Raw genomic sequence first — 15,521 nt, 5'->3', positions numbered from 1 at the left:
AAGCCCTCGGGACCAGTCCAGCGGGCCGGCCGGGAGGGGGAGAGAGAGAGAGAGGGAGGGAGAGAGAAGGGAAGAGAGAGGGGAAGAGCGGAGGGAAGGCAGCCCCTTCACCTCTCTCCCCAAAAGAAGCTCAGCCTCTCCAAGCGCGCCCGGCTGCACTATGCGGGCGCCTCGGACTCTCCTCCTCGGCTTCCCTCGGCTCCTCCCGATCCAGTTGTCGCCGCTGCCGAACCCGGGACGAGCCCAGCTGGAGGAGAGGGATCCTCACGTTGAATAAAGGGAAAGTGAACTTGCGGGGAGAGGAAGAGGAGGAGGAGGAGGAGGGGAAGGGGAAGGTGTGGGAGGAGGAAGGAGGAGGAGGAGGAGGAGGAGGAGGAGGAGGAGGGGGCCAAGCCGGGAAGGAACAGCTCTCTCCCTCCCTGTCTCTGAAGTTTGGGCTCCAGCTGCCCTCCCTGTCCCCTCCCCACGAAGGCGAAGGAAGGGGAGACGAGAAAGCACTTCTTCTCCTTCTTTTGGTGGTTGCAACCACCATGCAGCTGGTCTTCTGGGCGGTGGGATTCAGCACGCTTTTCCTGCAGGATTTCTTGGAAGGAGCCGGCAGGAAGCAGCAAGGACAAGGTAAGAGGCTGGCTCAGTGGCTTTGCAACCAGGAAAGCTCCCAAAGGGGATTCTTGAGTTGGAGGGAAAGTTTGGCACTTCTTTGCCCCCCTTTCCCCCTTCCTTCCTTCCTTCCTTCCTTCCTTCCTTCCTTCCTTCCTTCCTTCCTTCGAGGAAGAGAAAATGGCAAGCTGTCTCCAAGGGCGCATCTACACTGTAAAGTGGAGTCACTTTGACACCGGTGGGATCCTTGGACTTTTAGTGGCAGAGAAGGCGAAATGACCATGCTGGCCTCGCTGCCAGGATTCCAGAGCACCGTCCCCTGGCAAAGTGGTGCCAAACTGTGTCCATTCCAAAGTGTAGACGCGCCCCAAGCCTCCCCGCTCTCCTTGCGGCCCCGCCTCCCGAGGTAAGCTGAAAGTTTTGGGCCCAGAGTGGAAACTAGTTCTCCAAAGTGCTGAAGAAGCCAAGAACTGTGTGCCATGCGTTGGTGGGCCTCCCCTTTGGCATTTGCATTTCAAGTCAGCAGCAAACTTTTCCATGTTGGCAAGGAGGCACAGTTGAAAAGTGCAGTCTGCCCTGCCTGGGGGGAAAGACCTTTTGATGGCTTATGGGGTGTTAAGATGCAGTTTAATTGGTCTGCTCCTAGGGCATTCTAGCTTGCTAGGAGATAAGCTCAGTGCCTTCATCCCTGGGCATGTCTGATTGTAAGGATGGCAAAGCTGTATTGGCAATCCCACTTGAGTTTGAGTTCTGTTCTGGAAGTGTTGCTGGGTGCACGATTTCTGCCGCTCACTACTGCTCACTATGCTGAGGCATGGTTACATAAGGGCAAAAAAGTTATTCTCAATTTGTTGGAGGCACTTTCTGCACCACTGATCTAAACCAGTCAGCTTTCTTATCTCCCAGGCTATCTGTTTGTATGCCTATTACAGCTACATAAAAGAATAAGATGACTGGGGGAGGCTGATGAGCAGCACTTTGGAGAAAGATTCCTTGCATCTGAAGATGCCTGCCATAGATGTGGGCAAAATGTCAGGAGATAATGCTCCTGGAACATGGCCATATAGCCCAGAAAACTCACAGCAACCCACTCGGGAGAAAAATCATCCAGTCTACAGTTTCAGGCTGGATCTTCCCCCAGTTGTTGGCTGAAGTTGAAGAGATGGCCCAATTTTGGTTCTTTTGCCTGCTATTGTCTCGCAGGATAGGGTAATATCAGATATGTGTTATTGAATGCTTTCATGGCCGGAATCACTGGATTGCTGTGAATTTTCCAGGCTGTATGGCCATGTTCCAGAAGAATTCTCTCCTGACATTTCACCCACATCTATGCCAGGCATCCTCAGAGGTTGTGAGGTCTGTTGGAAACTAAGCAAGGGAGGTTTACATATCTGTGGGAGGTCCAGGGTGGGAGAAAGAATTCTTGTCTGTTGGAGGCAAGTGTGAATGTTGCAATTAATCACCTTGATTAGCATTGCAAAGCCTTGCAGCTTCAAAGCCTGGCTGATTACTTGTCTCCAACAGACAAGCGTTCTTTCTCCCACCCTGGACCTTCCACAGATATATAAGCCTCCCTTGCTTAGTTCCAACTGACCTCACAACCTCTGAGGATGCCTGCCATAGATGTGGGTGGAACGTCAGGAGAGAATGCTTCTTTAAAATGGTCATGCAGCCCGGAAAACTCACAGCAACCCAGTAATATCAGATAGTTTGCACACTCATGTATGTATCCGCAATGGTGTGTGTTAACTCTTCACAGCTCAACTGCTGGAGACGCTTAGCGAGTACGAGATCGTGACGCCCACCAGGGTGAACGAGTTTGGAGAACCCTTCCCTACCACAGTCCACTTTCAAAGGAAGAAGCGGAGCCTTCGCTGGGACACTGAGAGCCCGGATGCTTCCTCCTCCTCCTCCTCCTCCTCTTCTACTAGTACCACCCAAGCACACTACGAGCTCACAGCCTTTGGGCAGCACTTCTTTTTCAACCTTACAGCCCATTCAGGATTTATCGCCCCTCTTTTCACTGTCGACTTCCTTGGAGAACCTGAGGTTAACCAAACTGACTTTTACACTACGGAGCAAAGCAACATTAAGCACTGTTTTTATAAAGGACATGTCAACACGGATCCCCAACACATGGCAGTCATCAGCCTCTGTTCTGGGATGGTAAGTGCTTGTCTCACTGTTTGCTGGATTCAGTTTCTTTGCTTCTGCCTTAAAAGCCTTCTTATCTTTCTTTTTAATCCTCAACTCTTGAAGTTGAACCTCCCTGGGAGATCTGGAATCACATACCACAAATATCCTTGTCCCAGTTTCCTGTGGCTTTCTCCATATTGGAGGGATGGGGGGGGGGGCATATTCAAATACAGTATGACCTCAGTATATGCGAAACCAATACCCACAGTTTCACTTCCTCAAAATAGGTTATTTGTAGGTCTACGGTAGCCATGTGCCATAAGTCCTTTGATTCGATAAAGTTTGCTATTATCCTCAGTTTTGGTTGCTGTGAGTTTTCTGGGCTGTATGGCCATGTTCCAGAGGCATTATCTCCTGATGTTTTGCCCACATCTATGGCAAGCATCCTCAGAGGTTGGGAGCCCCTGGTGGCACAGTGGGTTAAACCCTTTTGCTGGCAGGACTGATCACTTGGAGGTTGGGTTGCTGACTTGAAGGTTGCCGATTCAAATCCAACCCGGAGAGAGCATGGATGAGCTCCCTCTATCAGCTCCAGCTCCATATGGGGACATGAGAGAAGCCCCCCACAAGGATGGTAAAAACATCAAAAAACCATTTGGGCGACATCCTTGCAGACGGCCAATACTCTCACACCAGAAGTGACTTGCAGTTTCTCAAGTTGCTCCTGACATGGAAAAAAAATCCTCAGAGGTTGTGAGGTCTGTTGGAAACTAGGAAGGTGAAGTTTATATACGTGTAGAATGTCCAGGGTGGGAGAGAAAACTCTTGCCTGTTTGAGGCAGGTGTGAATGTTGTAATTGATCACTTTGATTAGCATTTAATAGCCTTGCAGTTTCAAGGTCTAGCTGCCTGGGGAAATCCTTTGTTGGAAGGTAATTACCTGGCCCTGAGAATGCTTCTGGAAGATGGCCATACAGCCCAGAAAACTCACAGCAACCCAGTGATTCCAGCCAAGAAAGCTTTCAGCAATACATCCTCAGTTTTGCTCCTCCACACAAGTCCAGTGACATATCCCCTGCAGACATTGGGGTCACACTGTAAAGCAAGACAGTTCTCTCTCTTAAAAGGAGTCTTGTAGTGCTGGCTATCAAAGCTGTCTACTTTCTCCAGACCTCCCCACTCTTGTCTGAAAGTTTTCAAAGTACTCAAGTGAACGCATAGTATCTCCCTCAAAGCCAAAGTCAGGGAATCATAATTGAAGTCCGTGGCAAAAGCAATAGATCATGAATCAAAGGCTTTGCTTTTAAGGAGGGCTCGCTTTGATTGATGGGAAGGAGGGGGAATAGGGGAGGACCGGGGAGTGGCATTAATGAACAAATTCAGCATTTTCCTCCAGAGGTCATTAGAGGCAGGTACTCTTTTCTTCACACAGGGAGACTCTTAACAGGGGTTCTCTGACATGAGGCTAGCAGTGCAGTGGGAGCGGAAGCAAGGAGGTGGGATTACCCCAGGCGGCTTTTCAGGGGAGGGAGGGGTGGGTTGGGAGGAGGGTCTCCAGTCAGAACCCCAAACAAGGGTGGTGCTTTGAAGCATGAGAGCCTTTTAAGGTGGAGGGAGTCAAACCCGAGAAAGCATGCTGTTTCTTGGCTTCTCCCTCTAGTGATATGAAGTTGGCTTTAGAGCAAAGAGTCTCTTTTTGCCCTCAGCTGACACTCAAGTGGAATTTCACAGCAATGGGTCCTTCTACACATCTCTATATCCCATAATATCAAGGCAGAAGATATTGTGGGATTTTCTGCCTTGATATTCTGGGATATAGCGCTGTGTGGAAGGGCCCCCACTTCCACTCTTAAGGTTTTTAAGACTACGGGGCTAGTCACACCTATTGCAAAGAACCACTCTCAGTGATGATAAATAATGAATATTATTCCAACTATGTCTTTGCGTGGGACTTTTCAAAGTATGAAAGCCACTGATTTTTTTTTTTTTGGGGGGGGGGGGGGATTTGTCACATTACAGTTTAGGGAGCACGTCCTTTCTTCTAACTTTTGGGAGCTGCACGAGAGCCTCTGTGCCAGGCATGAGCAAACCGGCCTTCCAGGGATTTTGGACTTCAATTCCCACAATTCCTAACATCCTGCTAGATGTTATGAATTGCGGGCGTTGAAGTCCAAAACACCTGGAGGGCCAGAGTTTGCCCATGCTTGTTCTAAGCTAACAGTTTCAATAGCTTGTCGAAGGCTTTCATGGCTGAAATCACTGGGTTGTTGTAGGTTTTTCAGGCTATATGGCCATGTTCTAGAGGCATTCTCTCCTGATGTTTCACCTGCATCTATGACAAGCATCCTCAGAGGTTTTGAGGCCTCTAGAAGATGGCCATATAGCCTGAAAAGCCTACAACAACCCAGTTTCAATAGCTTTCATCCCCAACTGAACAGCACATGACACTGCGTTCTGTTGTGCGTATATAAGATCCTTCCTGCAAATCAAACTGAGAGGAAAAGAAGAATGTGTCCTCTCATCTCTGAACCCCCTCATGGTCCCCTCTGTCCCAGAGGCAGAGATGCAAGAAGCTAAATTTAGCCAGTACTTACCAGCCAGGCAAAACTGAGCTCTTGTTGGGGTTCTCAGTAGTAGTGCCCTACAGGTAGCACAGCAAAAAGAAACCAAAGAGGAGCGCGGGGACAAAAAACCCAATTCCGCCACCCCAAAACCCTCTTTCGTTCCTCCAAGGTGCTGCTTGCGCAGTAGTTAAAGCAACCCTCAGTGCTTGTTGTTGTTGTGATGTTCTGGCCTTTGGTGGGCGGAGGCAGGGAAGGAGGAGGGAGCCCATGGTTGTGTAGAGAGAAGCAGCGGGAGGGTGGGAGTATGTTATTCCAACCCTCCAGGCAAGCATCATGTTCCTGGGCTGGTCAGAGGAGGAGGGGGAAGAAGCATTCACACCCTCTTCCTCATGGAGGAAGCACAGACCCAACTTGGGCATTCTGCCTTCTTGCTCAGATCGACTTTAAGGGAGTTCAGGAACTCTGCAGTCCTTTGCCTGCTGGAGGCTTAAGGCGGAAAGGAAAGACAGAAATGTCAAAAAAGAAGTCTTACCTCCATGCTTAGGAAAAACAGGGATTGGGGGAGAGCAGGAAGCAAAAAGAGCAGGTTTGTTATGGGAAAGTTTCCTTTAGTGGCAAGAACCTTTAGAAATATGTAGCTGTTTTGCAATTTCTCCTGGCCAGTCCCTGTAATTTCCGAGTCTTTAGTTGTGCCCCCCCCCCCCAGTGGCGCAGAGGGTTAAACCACTGAGTTGTTGAACTTGCTGACGGAAAGGTCACCAGTTTGAATCTGAGGAGCGGGGTGAGAACCCGCTGTTAGCCCCAGCTTCTGCCAACCTAGCAGTTTAAAAACATGCAAATGTAAGTAGATCAATAGGTACTGCTCCAGCAAGAAGGTAACGGAGCTCCATGCAGTCATGTTGGCCACATGACCTTGGAGGTGTCTACAGACAATGCCAGCTCTTCAGCTTAGAGATGGAGATGAGCATCAACCCTCAGAGTTTAACACAACTAGAATTAAATGTCAGGTGGAAACCTTTACCTTTACCTTAGGTATAAGACCCAGAATTATTTTCTGGATGGGAACATACATCTTGTAAAGAAAGAATGTTTCCTTCAACTGTATTCTTTTCTGTCAGTTTGAAGGTACAGTAGTAATTGCCACTTCCTGGTATTGTTGTGATTGCACACCTTCAAGTTGTTTCTGATATATGGCTACTCTAAGGCAACCCTATTATTGGATATTCTAGGGTTGAGAGTGTGTGCCTTGCTCAAGATCACTCAGTGGCTTCCATAGTTGAGTGGGGAATGGGCCCTGGTCTCCAGAGATGTTATCTAAAATCCAAACTACAGCTCTACAATAGCTAGTTCTACATCATTTTAGATACAGCTTGTTTTAGAAGCTAACTGAAAAGAGACGTCAACATTTCTCATTTCTTGTTTCCTACCTTGATTACACCCCTTTGTCTAGTACAGTGGTTCTCAACCTATGGGTCTTTAGATATTTTGGCCTTCAATCCCCAGAAATCCCAACAGCTGGTAAACTGGCTGAGATTTCTGGGAGTTGTAGACCAAAACACCTGGGGACCACAGGTTGAGAACCACTGGTCTAGTAACTGAGTTATTGGTAGAACACTTCAGAAGATAGTTTAGTCCTGTTTGGTTTGGAAAAGGCCATCAGGAATTCAGAGAGAGGAATGACAAACAAGCCTGGCATTGAAGTCTCAACAGCTTCTTGTGCTGGGAGACTTCAACGTCCATGCCGAGACGACCCTCACAGGCGCGGCTCAGGACTTCATGTCTGCCATGGCAACCATGGGGCTGTCCCAACAAATATCTGGCCCCACCCACTGTGCTGGACACACATTGGATTTGGTTTTCTGTCAGGGATGGGAACAGGGTGGCGGTGTGGAGGAGTTGTCCATCTCTCCGTTGCCATGGACCGACCACTTCCTGATCAGATTTAGGCTCACTGCGCCCCCTAACCTCTGCAAAGGTGGAGGACCCATTAAGATGGTCCGCCCCAGGAGACTGATGGATCCGAATGGCTTCCTGACGGCTCTTGGGGATTTTCCCGCCACCTCGGTAGGTGACCATGTCGAAGCCTTGGTGGCTCTCTGGAATGGGGAGATGACCAGGGCTATTGACATGATTGCTCCGGAACGTCCCCTCTCAAGTAGCCGAGCTAAACCAGCCCCTTGGTTTACTGAGGAGCTGGCAGCTATGAAGCGAAGGAAGAGGGAACTAGAGAGCGTGTGGCGTTCGGAACCGAGCGAGTCAAACCGAGCACGGTTTGTGTCCTTTCTTAGGGCATATGCCGCGGCAATAAAGACCGCAAAGAAAACTTTCTTTGCGGCCACTATTGCGTCTGCAAAGAACCGTCCGGCGGAGCTGTTTCGGATTGTCAGAGGTCTTTTAACTCCCGCCTCTGCAGGTGGGAGCCCTGACAATTCGGTCGCGCGCTGTGAAGCATTTGCTCGGTTCTTCGCAGACAAAGTCGCCTTGATCCGTTCTGGGCTGGACGCCGCGTTAGACGCAGACTCTGTGGATGTAACGAGAGCACCTGCTTGTCCTATTTTGTTGGATTCTTTTCAGTTTGTGAAACCCGAGGATGTGGACAAGATACTTGGAGGAATGAGGCCCACCACGTCCATCCTAGACCCCTGCCCATCCTGGCTTCTGAGAGAGGCCAGAGGGGGATTGGCCGAGTGGGTAACAGTGGTGGTGAATGCCTCCCTTCGGGAAGGCAAGATTCCAGCGAGCCTAAAACAGGCTATTATAAAGCCGCTGTTGAAGAAGCCATCACTGGACCCCACTAAATTGGACAACTTTCGGCCTGTTTCCAATCTCCCCTTTTTGGGCAAAGTCATGGAAAGCGTGGTGGCCTCACAACTCCAGGTATTCTTGAGAGACACGGATTATCTGGATCCGGCACAGTCTGGTTTCAGACCGGGGCATGGTACCGAGACGGTCTTGGTCGCCTTAGTGGATGATCTCCGCCGGGAGCTAGACAGGGGGAGTGTGTCCCTGTTGGTGCTCCTGGACCTCTCAGCGGCCTTCGATACCGTCGACCACGGTATCCTTCTGGGGCGCCTTGCGGAAATGGGTCTTGGAGGCATTGCTTTGCGGTGGCTCCGGTCATTTCTGGAGGGTCGCACCCAGAAGGTGTCATTGGGGGACTCCTGTTCCGCACCACAACCTTTGACTTGTGGGGTGCCACAGGGTTCCATACTGTCCCCCATGCTGTTTAACATCTACATGAAGCCGCTGGGTGAGATCATCCGGAGTTTCAGGGTGCGGTGTCATCTGTACGCAGATGATGTCCAACTCTGTCACTCCTTCCCACCTGCTACTAAGGAGGCTGTTGAGGTCCTGAACCGGTGCCTGGCCGCTGTAACGGTCTGGATGAGGGCGAACAAACTGAAACTAAATCCAGACAAGACAGAGGTACTCCTGGTCAGTCGCAAGGCCGAACGGGATATAGGGTTACAGCCTGTGCTGGACGGGGTCGCACTCCCCTTGAAGGCGCAGGTTCGCAGCTTGGGTGTGACCCTGGACTCATCGTTGAGCCTGGATCCCCAGGTTTCAGCGGTGACCAGGGGAGCATTTGCACAGCTTAGGCTCGTGCGCCAGCTGCGCCCGTATCTCGGGAAGTCTGACTTGGCCACGGTGGTACACGCTCTGGTCACATCCCGCCTTGACTACTGCAACGCTCTCTACGTGGGGCTGCCCTTGAAGACGGCCCGGAAGCTTCAGCTGGTCCAGCGTGCGGCAGCCATGTTACTAACTGGAGCGGGTAGCAGGGAGCACACAACGCCCTTGTTGTCCCAGCTTCACTGGCTGCCGATTTGCTACCGGACCCAATTCAAGGTGCTGGTCTTGGCCTACAAAGCCCTAAACGGTTCCGGCCCAAAATACCTTTCTGACCGCATCTTGGCCTACGAGCCCACGAGGACCTTGAGATCGTCTGGGGAGGCCCTTCTCTCGATCCCGCCTGCATCACAGGCACGGCTGGCGGGGACGAGGGAGAGGGCCTTCTCGGTGGTGGCCCCCCGGCTGTGGAACACTCTCCCGGCACACATCAGACAGGCGCCCTCCCTCATGTCCTTTCGAAAAAGCCTTAAGACCTGGCTGTTCGAGAGGGCATTTAATTAAGTGCTAAGCAACAACATTACGGTAATGAGAACTGGAATGGTATAAGGAATATGAGACTGGCTATGATTCTACTAAGAGACGAAGCGGATTTTTATGTAGTTTGTATTTGTTGTATAGTCATATGTTGTTGATACTGGCCTCTGTAACTGTCTTTTTTATGTGTACTGTACACCGCCATGAGTCGCCCGTAAGGGCTGAGAATGGCGGTCAATAAGTGCATCTAATAAATAAATAAATAAATCTATGCGATAATGTGCTTCCTTGTGATAGCATGAGGAAGCACTAAGGCCATTTCCTGCAGTGTGCAGAGGCAAATTCCGGTGGGTTTTTTTTAAAAAACCCACTGGAATACATGACATAATATGCATTTGACCAGGGTTGAACTCATATAGTGCCCCCCAAGGTTGTTAAACTGCACTTTCTATCTGTCCTGATCAGTATATTTCATGATAAAGAATGCTAGGAGCTGCATTCCAACAACATCAGGAAAGCTTCATGATTTTAGTCTTGACACTACAGTATAAGATTTATTTATTTATTGATTTATTTATTTAGAACATTTATATCCCATCCTATTCTCGACCTCCGAAGAGGGACTCAGGGTGGCTTCCAACAATATAAAAACAACAATAAAATACACAATTACATAAAATGATAATAAATATACATTAAAAAACAGTTTGCCAAGTTTAAAACATGCTCCAAATCAGTCCAAAAATGTGGTCCATACAATTTCATCTAAGCCAATAAAAACCGTCTATTCTGCGAATGCTTGCTCCCACAGCCAAGTCTTAAGTGTCTTGCGAAAAGTCAGGATGGAGGGGGCAGATCTAACCTCTTTAGGGAGGGAGTTCTACAGCCAAATTGAGACAATTGAACAAAGAGAAAGGTGCAGAGCAGCTTTTCTGCGTACCAAACATTCAGTGCGTAAATTTTGGGTTCTCAGTACAAAATTTAGAAGTTGATCTCTTGATTCTTTTGTAGCTTCTTTCGTGTAGTTTCATTACAAGTTTTATGATGTTTCCTTCCTTCCTTTTCAGCTAGGCACATTCAGATCTCATGCTGGAGAGTATTTTGTCGAGCCCCTCATAACACCAGGCCAGCAAGAGTATGAAGAGGAGCACAAAAAGCCACATGTTGTCTACCGACGCAGCTTACCCCCAACATTTCGGCCAGAAAACAAGCAGACTTGTGACACTTCAGGTACTTGAGATTTGGATTTTTCCAGGCCTTTGGTCTGGGTGTGGAAAAAATAAAATAACTATGCATGAGACGCCATGTGGTATGGAATCTTACATCTGATATGAAGTCGTGTTGTAAGTGGGCTGTTTCTTCTTTTATGTACTCTAAAAATAGCTTCCCAGAATTTAAAAACTGATACCACTGTGTGATTGTGATGGCTTTAGGCTTTAACATTATTGATTACCCTAAGGCAAAGTGCAGCCACTTTCAACTCCACCTTTCATCCCTTGTGTTTGAATATTCTTTTTGTTCCACCCTGCTTGTGTCTGGAAACGTGCCCTCTTTCTCCTTCAAACAACAGGAGTGCAGACTTCTGTGATACTCATCTGAAACTTCACCCTACAACTGTATGATCCTTTGCCACAAATATTCTTTTGGAACAAAATCCAGCACCCTTCCACACAGCCCTATATCCCAGAATATCAAGGCAGGAAATCCCACATTATCTGAGTGTGGACTCAGATAACCCAGTTCAAAACAGATATTGTGGGATTTCCTGCCTTGATATCCTGGGGTATAGGGCTGTGTGGAAGGGTGCTGGATTTTGTTCCAAAAGAATATTTGTGGCAAAGGATCATACAATTGTAGGGTGAAGTTTCAGATGAGTATCACATAGTAGCCACTTCCCACACTCCAGAAGGTTCCCTAATTCCTCTATGGCAGGCTGCAGGGAGAAGACTGACCATGGGAGTTGCAGTTTTACAAGGTTTTTAACTTTCACTGCCAAAGAGTGATCATGCCTCACCAAATTACAAATCCTAAGATTCCATAGCATTGAGCCATGGCAGTTAAAGTTGTGTCAAACTGCATTAATTCTACAGTAAAGGTGTAACCCAAGTCCATGTCTGCTAATTCCAATCATTTCCTCAGTGAGCAAAGTAAATAATTCTCCTCACTTCCCAACAAAACTTGATTTTTAAACTTGTTTAATTACCTTTCAAAAATTACCCCCCCCCCCCTTGTCTTATAAATCTGAAAACCCATAATTTGGCCAACATTGAGAATGTTACAACTAAAAAATGCCTGTGAAAAATCTCAGGATTAAAATAGGATTTCAGGAAGGAAAATAGTGTCGTTGCAGCTGTTCTCTTTGCTGGTTCCACACAGGCACAAAATGTGGCTCTGAACCGGCATGAAACAGTTTAGCATGGTTGGGAATGGGCCTGGTTTCCACACATCTATTTCTACACCAAACAGAGTGAAAGTGGGATATACCTGATCTCCTGCCTGTTGACTTCCTGGTCCCTGCCTTGCTGGTCACTTGGAGAAGGACCAGGAAGTAGAGCTGCCAGAGATCAGGTACTTCCCATTTTTATTTGGTTGTTGTTGGTGGTGGGGGCAAAGAGCAGGAAGGACCACCATCCCTATCCCCAGGCTGCCTGATTCCAGGGAGTGTGAGATGACTGTTGGGACACCATCCGATTCTACATAGGTTTACACTGCTTCAATACAGGGAAAGACTCAGGTCCTGCTGCAGGGTTCAGATTTTCCCCTGTGGTTTTTAAACACAGGCTGCAATTGCATTACACAGTTTACCCTGGATTAAATGGCATCAGCCTGCATGTGTTGCATAGACAGCTGCAACCTGATGAGACCCTACACCCAATGAGACCCTAAATGGCATGTGTAGAGTCACCCTTAGACTCATAGAGTCAGAAGGGACTGCAAGTGAGAAGAATGGTCAGCATTTGCATCATTGTCAAATGAGGGATTTGGCGCAACCCTCTTGGACATCCATAAATGTGTAAAAGGTTTGCCTGAACTCTCCATGTGTCAGAGGTAGAAACATTATGTTGGCACATAGCCAATGAGGCTGTGTGTTAGTAGTTCTAGGGGGCAATGAATCAAGCAGTTACCTTTGCTAATGTGTGTGTGACAGAAGACACATCTACTCATTTTCTCAGAGAAATGTAGGCTATTTTGTATGTGACATATTTGCATTTCTGCCCCCTTCCCTGCTGTGACTTCCTTCCTGATTCTAAGTCATTCCCAATTCATTTGATCTTGAGGACAGGTAATCATTTATCTGTACCTTCCTGTGTGTAGAAAAGCCTCTACATTGTTTATCAGCATGATGTGCTTATTTATGGTGTGAAGTGGAGGAAGGAGTTCCATTCCTGATAATCTATGTTGTGTGGAGATAGTAGCACTAAGATTATCACAGGAATTGTAGTCGTCCTTCCACATTTGTGGGTTTGACCTTTGCTGATTTGATAATCCATGCATTTGATTAAAAGGTTCCCATTAGGAATCCCTAGGACCTCAAGTGTAACTCTATGGTCAGCTTTCTCTGGTCATGCTGGAGGACCCAGAGAGAACATCTCTCTAGTCCTCCAGTGCAATTCTTTGGTTAGCTCCCAGTAAAAGTTGACATAAACATGTGCTGGAAGATCTTGAAATTCCTAGAGAGGTGTTCTTTTGGGTAAAGAAATATCAATTTCTTTATTCACAGTTGTTCACTTTCATGGGGGTTCAGTGCCCCTAGCCCCTGCAGATGAGAAGGGCTGACTGTATTAGGAGTGATAATGGGAAAGGGGGGAGTGGGACCTGAATTGACTTCCATACAGTTGTAAAGAGAGGTCTTTTAAATCCTACTTGGTGATTCAGGGGAATGGAGAATGGATGAGAGAATGGTACTCTCACAAGGTTTTTATTGTTTGTTCTTCCAAGGGTTGCTGCTGGACTATGCCACTCTGGTTTCTCTCTTCCAGCTGTCTCTGCTCCCTTCTTTGAGATCAGATGCAGGAGACTCAGAACAGTTGGAAAGAAACATGGGATCTGGCACAATTCATCAGCAACCCTTGGAAGAACGCATCTGTGGAATGTGAAGCTCATGGACTCAAAGGTAGTTGAAGGATCTTGAAAATTGTTTAGTGATTCCTCTGCTTTCCCCCTTATCTCCTGCCTCCTTTTGCTATCTTACCTGCCCCAACATCTGGAGAAGATCATGAGTGCTGTCTTATTTTTTAACCAGAGGGATGCTTTGCCCATTTGTTTCTTTGCTTGATTTTAAATTTACCAGGTTGAATCTAAGAATGCCTCTCTTTTCCAGAATGTCTTTCCCATCCTTATTCAACTTCTTTATATTGTTGTGCTGGTGACACCTTGCCTTAAAGATGTATGAGAGGCACCCCATAGGTGGCATGCTGCTCTGCTCATATTCTTCTGTTCTGACCTTTCTATTTGAGTGAGTGGCTTGCTCCAAAAGCGAGGGGGTTAGTTGGGGGGGGGGGGCACTGACTATTGTCAGCTCCATCACTGGACTTTGGCTTGCCGCAGTCCTTTTGTGAAGGCTGACTTCATCAGTCACAGCCGCTGGCCAACCAGAGAAAAAGAAATAATCTCATTGCCACTTTGAAGCTCAGCTGTATTCCAGAGAGACACTTGGGTTTGCTTTCATGGCATTACTGGAACAAACAATCATTTACACACTACAACTTAGCAGCAAGGCTTGAGTAGCTAAAGAATAAAATTGCAAAGACGGAAAATACCTTAAAGCCCTGTTAGTAATAGTTAAGCTCTGTGCAGCAGAGAAGAGTTTATTGTAGCTTAACTGGAAATGAAGATTTCTAGGATACCATCATCCAGGAAATATTTCTTAAATGTACTGGCATAGAAGAGTAAGTGTTCCACGACCTTTTTTCTACTTAGGGGGCCTCAGAAATGTGATTTGCCTTGGTTTGGGCTACACACTCATCCTTGAAGTTGTTTCTTTGAACTTCTTCTTTCCAGAGGTGGATTTACCCCACCCTTTTTGAGTTGATTTTAAAGAAAGATTAAATGTTTAAGATAAGGAATTACAAGATGACTTTAGGACACTGATTTTTCTCCTTGACCTTTTACTGATTAAAGTGACTAAATAAATGAAGCAATTGTTACACAAGATAGAAATCCTTCTTATAATATCCAGGAAGTGTCCAGAAAAGAGAAAACATGCTTCATTTCCCTCTGTCCAATATCACTGCACCAATCCCCAAATATAACAACCCAGGAAGTGATAGCACATCATGTCCTAGTGACACTCTCCAAAATTTTTAATGGACTTTATCCTTTACATCAGGAACTGTCCCTTATTACAGCTTCAAGCAAAGTAAAGTAGATATAATCCGATTTTAGTATTTGTGTATATCTTTAATTATTTTATGTTCTGCATGGAATACTTGCTGTGTATATGTTGTGCTCCACCCTGACTCCTCTTCCAGGGGAGAAAGGTGGAATATAAATGTTTCAAATAAATAATAAAATAATAAACTATTTTCAGTGTGTGTGAGAGAGAGAAAAAGGTGGGGGGGGGCAATCTCCACTGTGAAATAAATGAAGTTTTATACCACTTTAACTGCCATGGCTCAACGCTATGTTAATTCTGCAGTGTAGATGCATCTCAAGAAACCTTGAAGTTCTGCCATCTTGTAAATATAAGTAACATGAAAGTGGTGCAGTATATTTAACAAAAATAGTCTTACTACACATAGCTTCAATATTATTTGAGGACATACTGGGAAACATTTGCTTCCCGCCATTGACATGATCTTGCCCATCCTTGCTTCTTGGCTATTGCGAAAAAATTTAAAATACTATTCTTTGTGAGTTTCCTATGACTTTTAACATAATAAACACTGGCTGCCTGCGGAAGTCACGTTCATGATCTTCCAAACTCTGGATTATTCCAAACCTTCTCCCTTTATTTTTCTTTTTTCTTTTGTTTTTTGTTATTAAAATGTGTTGCCAAATTATTAAATATCCTTTTTGTGTATACATAAGAAAGTTTGTTGTCTCGATATTCTCCAATTCATTGTGTAGGATATAATGTAATAGATTAACTTTTTAAACATAAAATCCCCATGT

The 15,521-nt window shown here is 46.6% G+C and overlaps 1 protein-coding gene across 7 annotated transcripts in view; it reads left to right on the top strand.

The window, feature by feature from the left end:
* The first annotated feature begins 345 nt into the window (after positions 1-345).
* The window catches only part of ADAMTS9 (ADAM metallopeptidase with thrombospondin type 1 motif 9), a 170,831-nt gene continuing 155,655 nt past the window's right edge, over positions 346-15,521 (top strand). For 3 of the 7 annotated variants that reach the window (XR_009630845.2, XM_060766423.2, XM_067463453.1), the window contains exons 1-3: positions 346-618; positions 2,360-2,766; positions 10,475-10,637. Coding sequence is in view for 5 of the 7 variants with exons in the window: in XM_060766423.2 (XP_060622406.2) it covers positions 531-618; positions 2,360-2,766; positions 10,475-10,637 (658 nt within the window). In the remaining 2 variants the exon portion in view is untranslated. Of the gene's footprint in view, positions 619-2,359; positions 2,767-10,474; positions 10,638-13,387; positions 13,522-15,521 lie in introns of those variants that run through there. The other 4 variants (XR_010909137.1, XM_067463451.1, XM_067463450.1 and 1 more) reach the window with 2 other exon arrangements.

The sequence above is a fragment of the Anolis sagrei genome, chromosome 2, assembly GCF_037176765.1.
Source record: "Anolis sagrei isolate rAnoSag1 chromosome 2, rAnoSag1.mat, whole genome shotgun sequence".
Classification (NCBI taxonomy): Eukaryota; Metazoa; Chordata; class Lepidosauria; order Squamata; family Dactyloidae; genus Anolis; species Anolis sagrei.
Note: the sequence above shows the minus strand (reverse complement) of the source record. Positions and strands in the feature narration are given on the sequence as shown.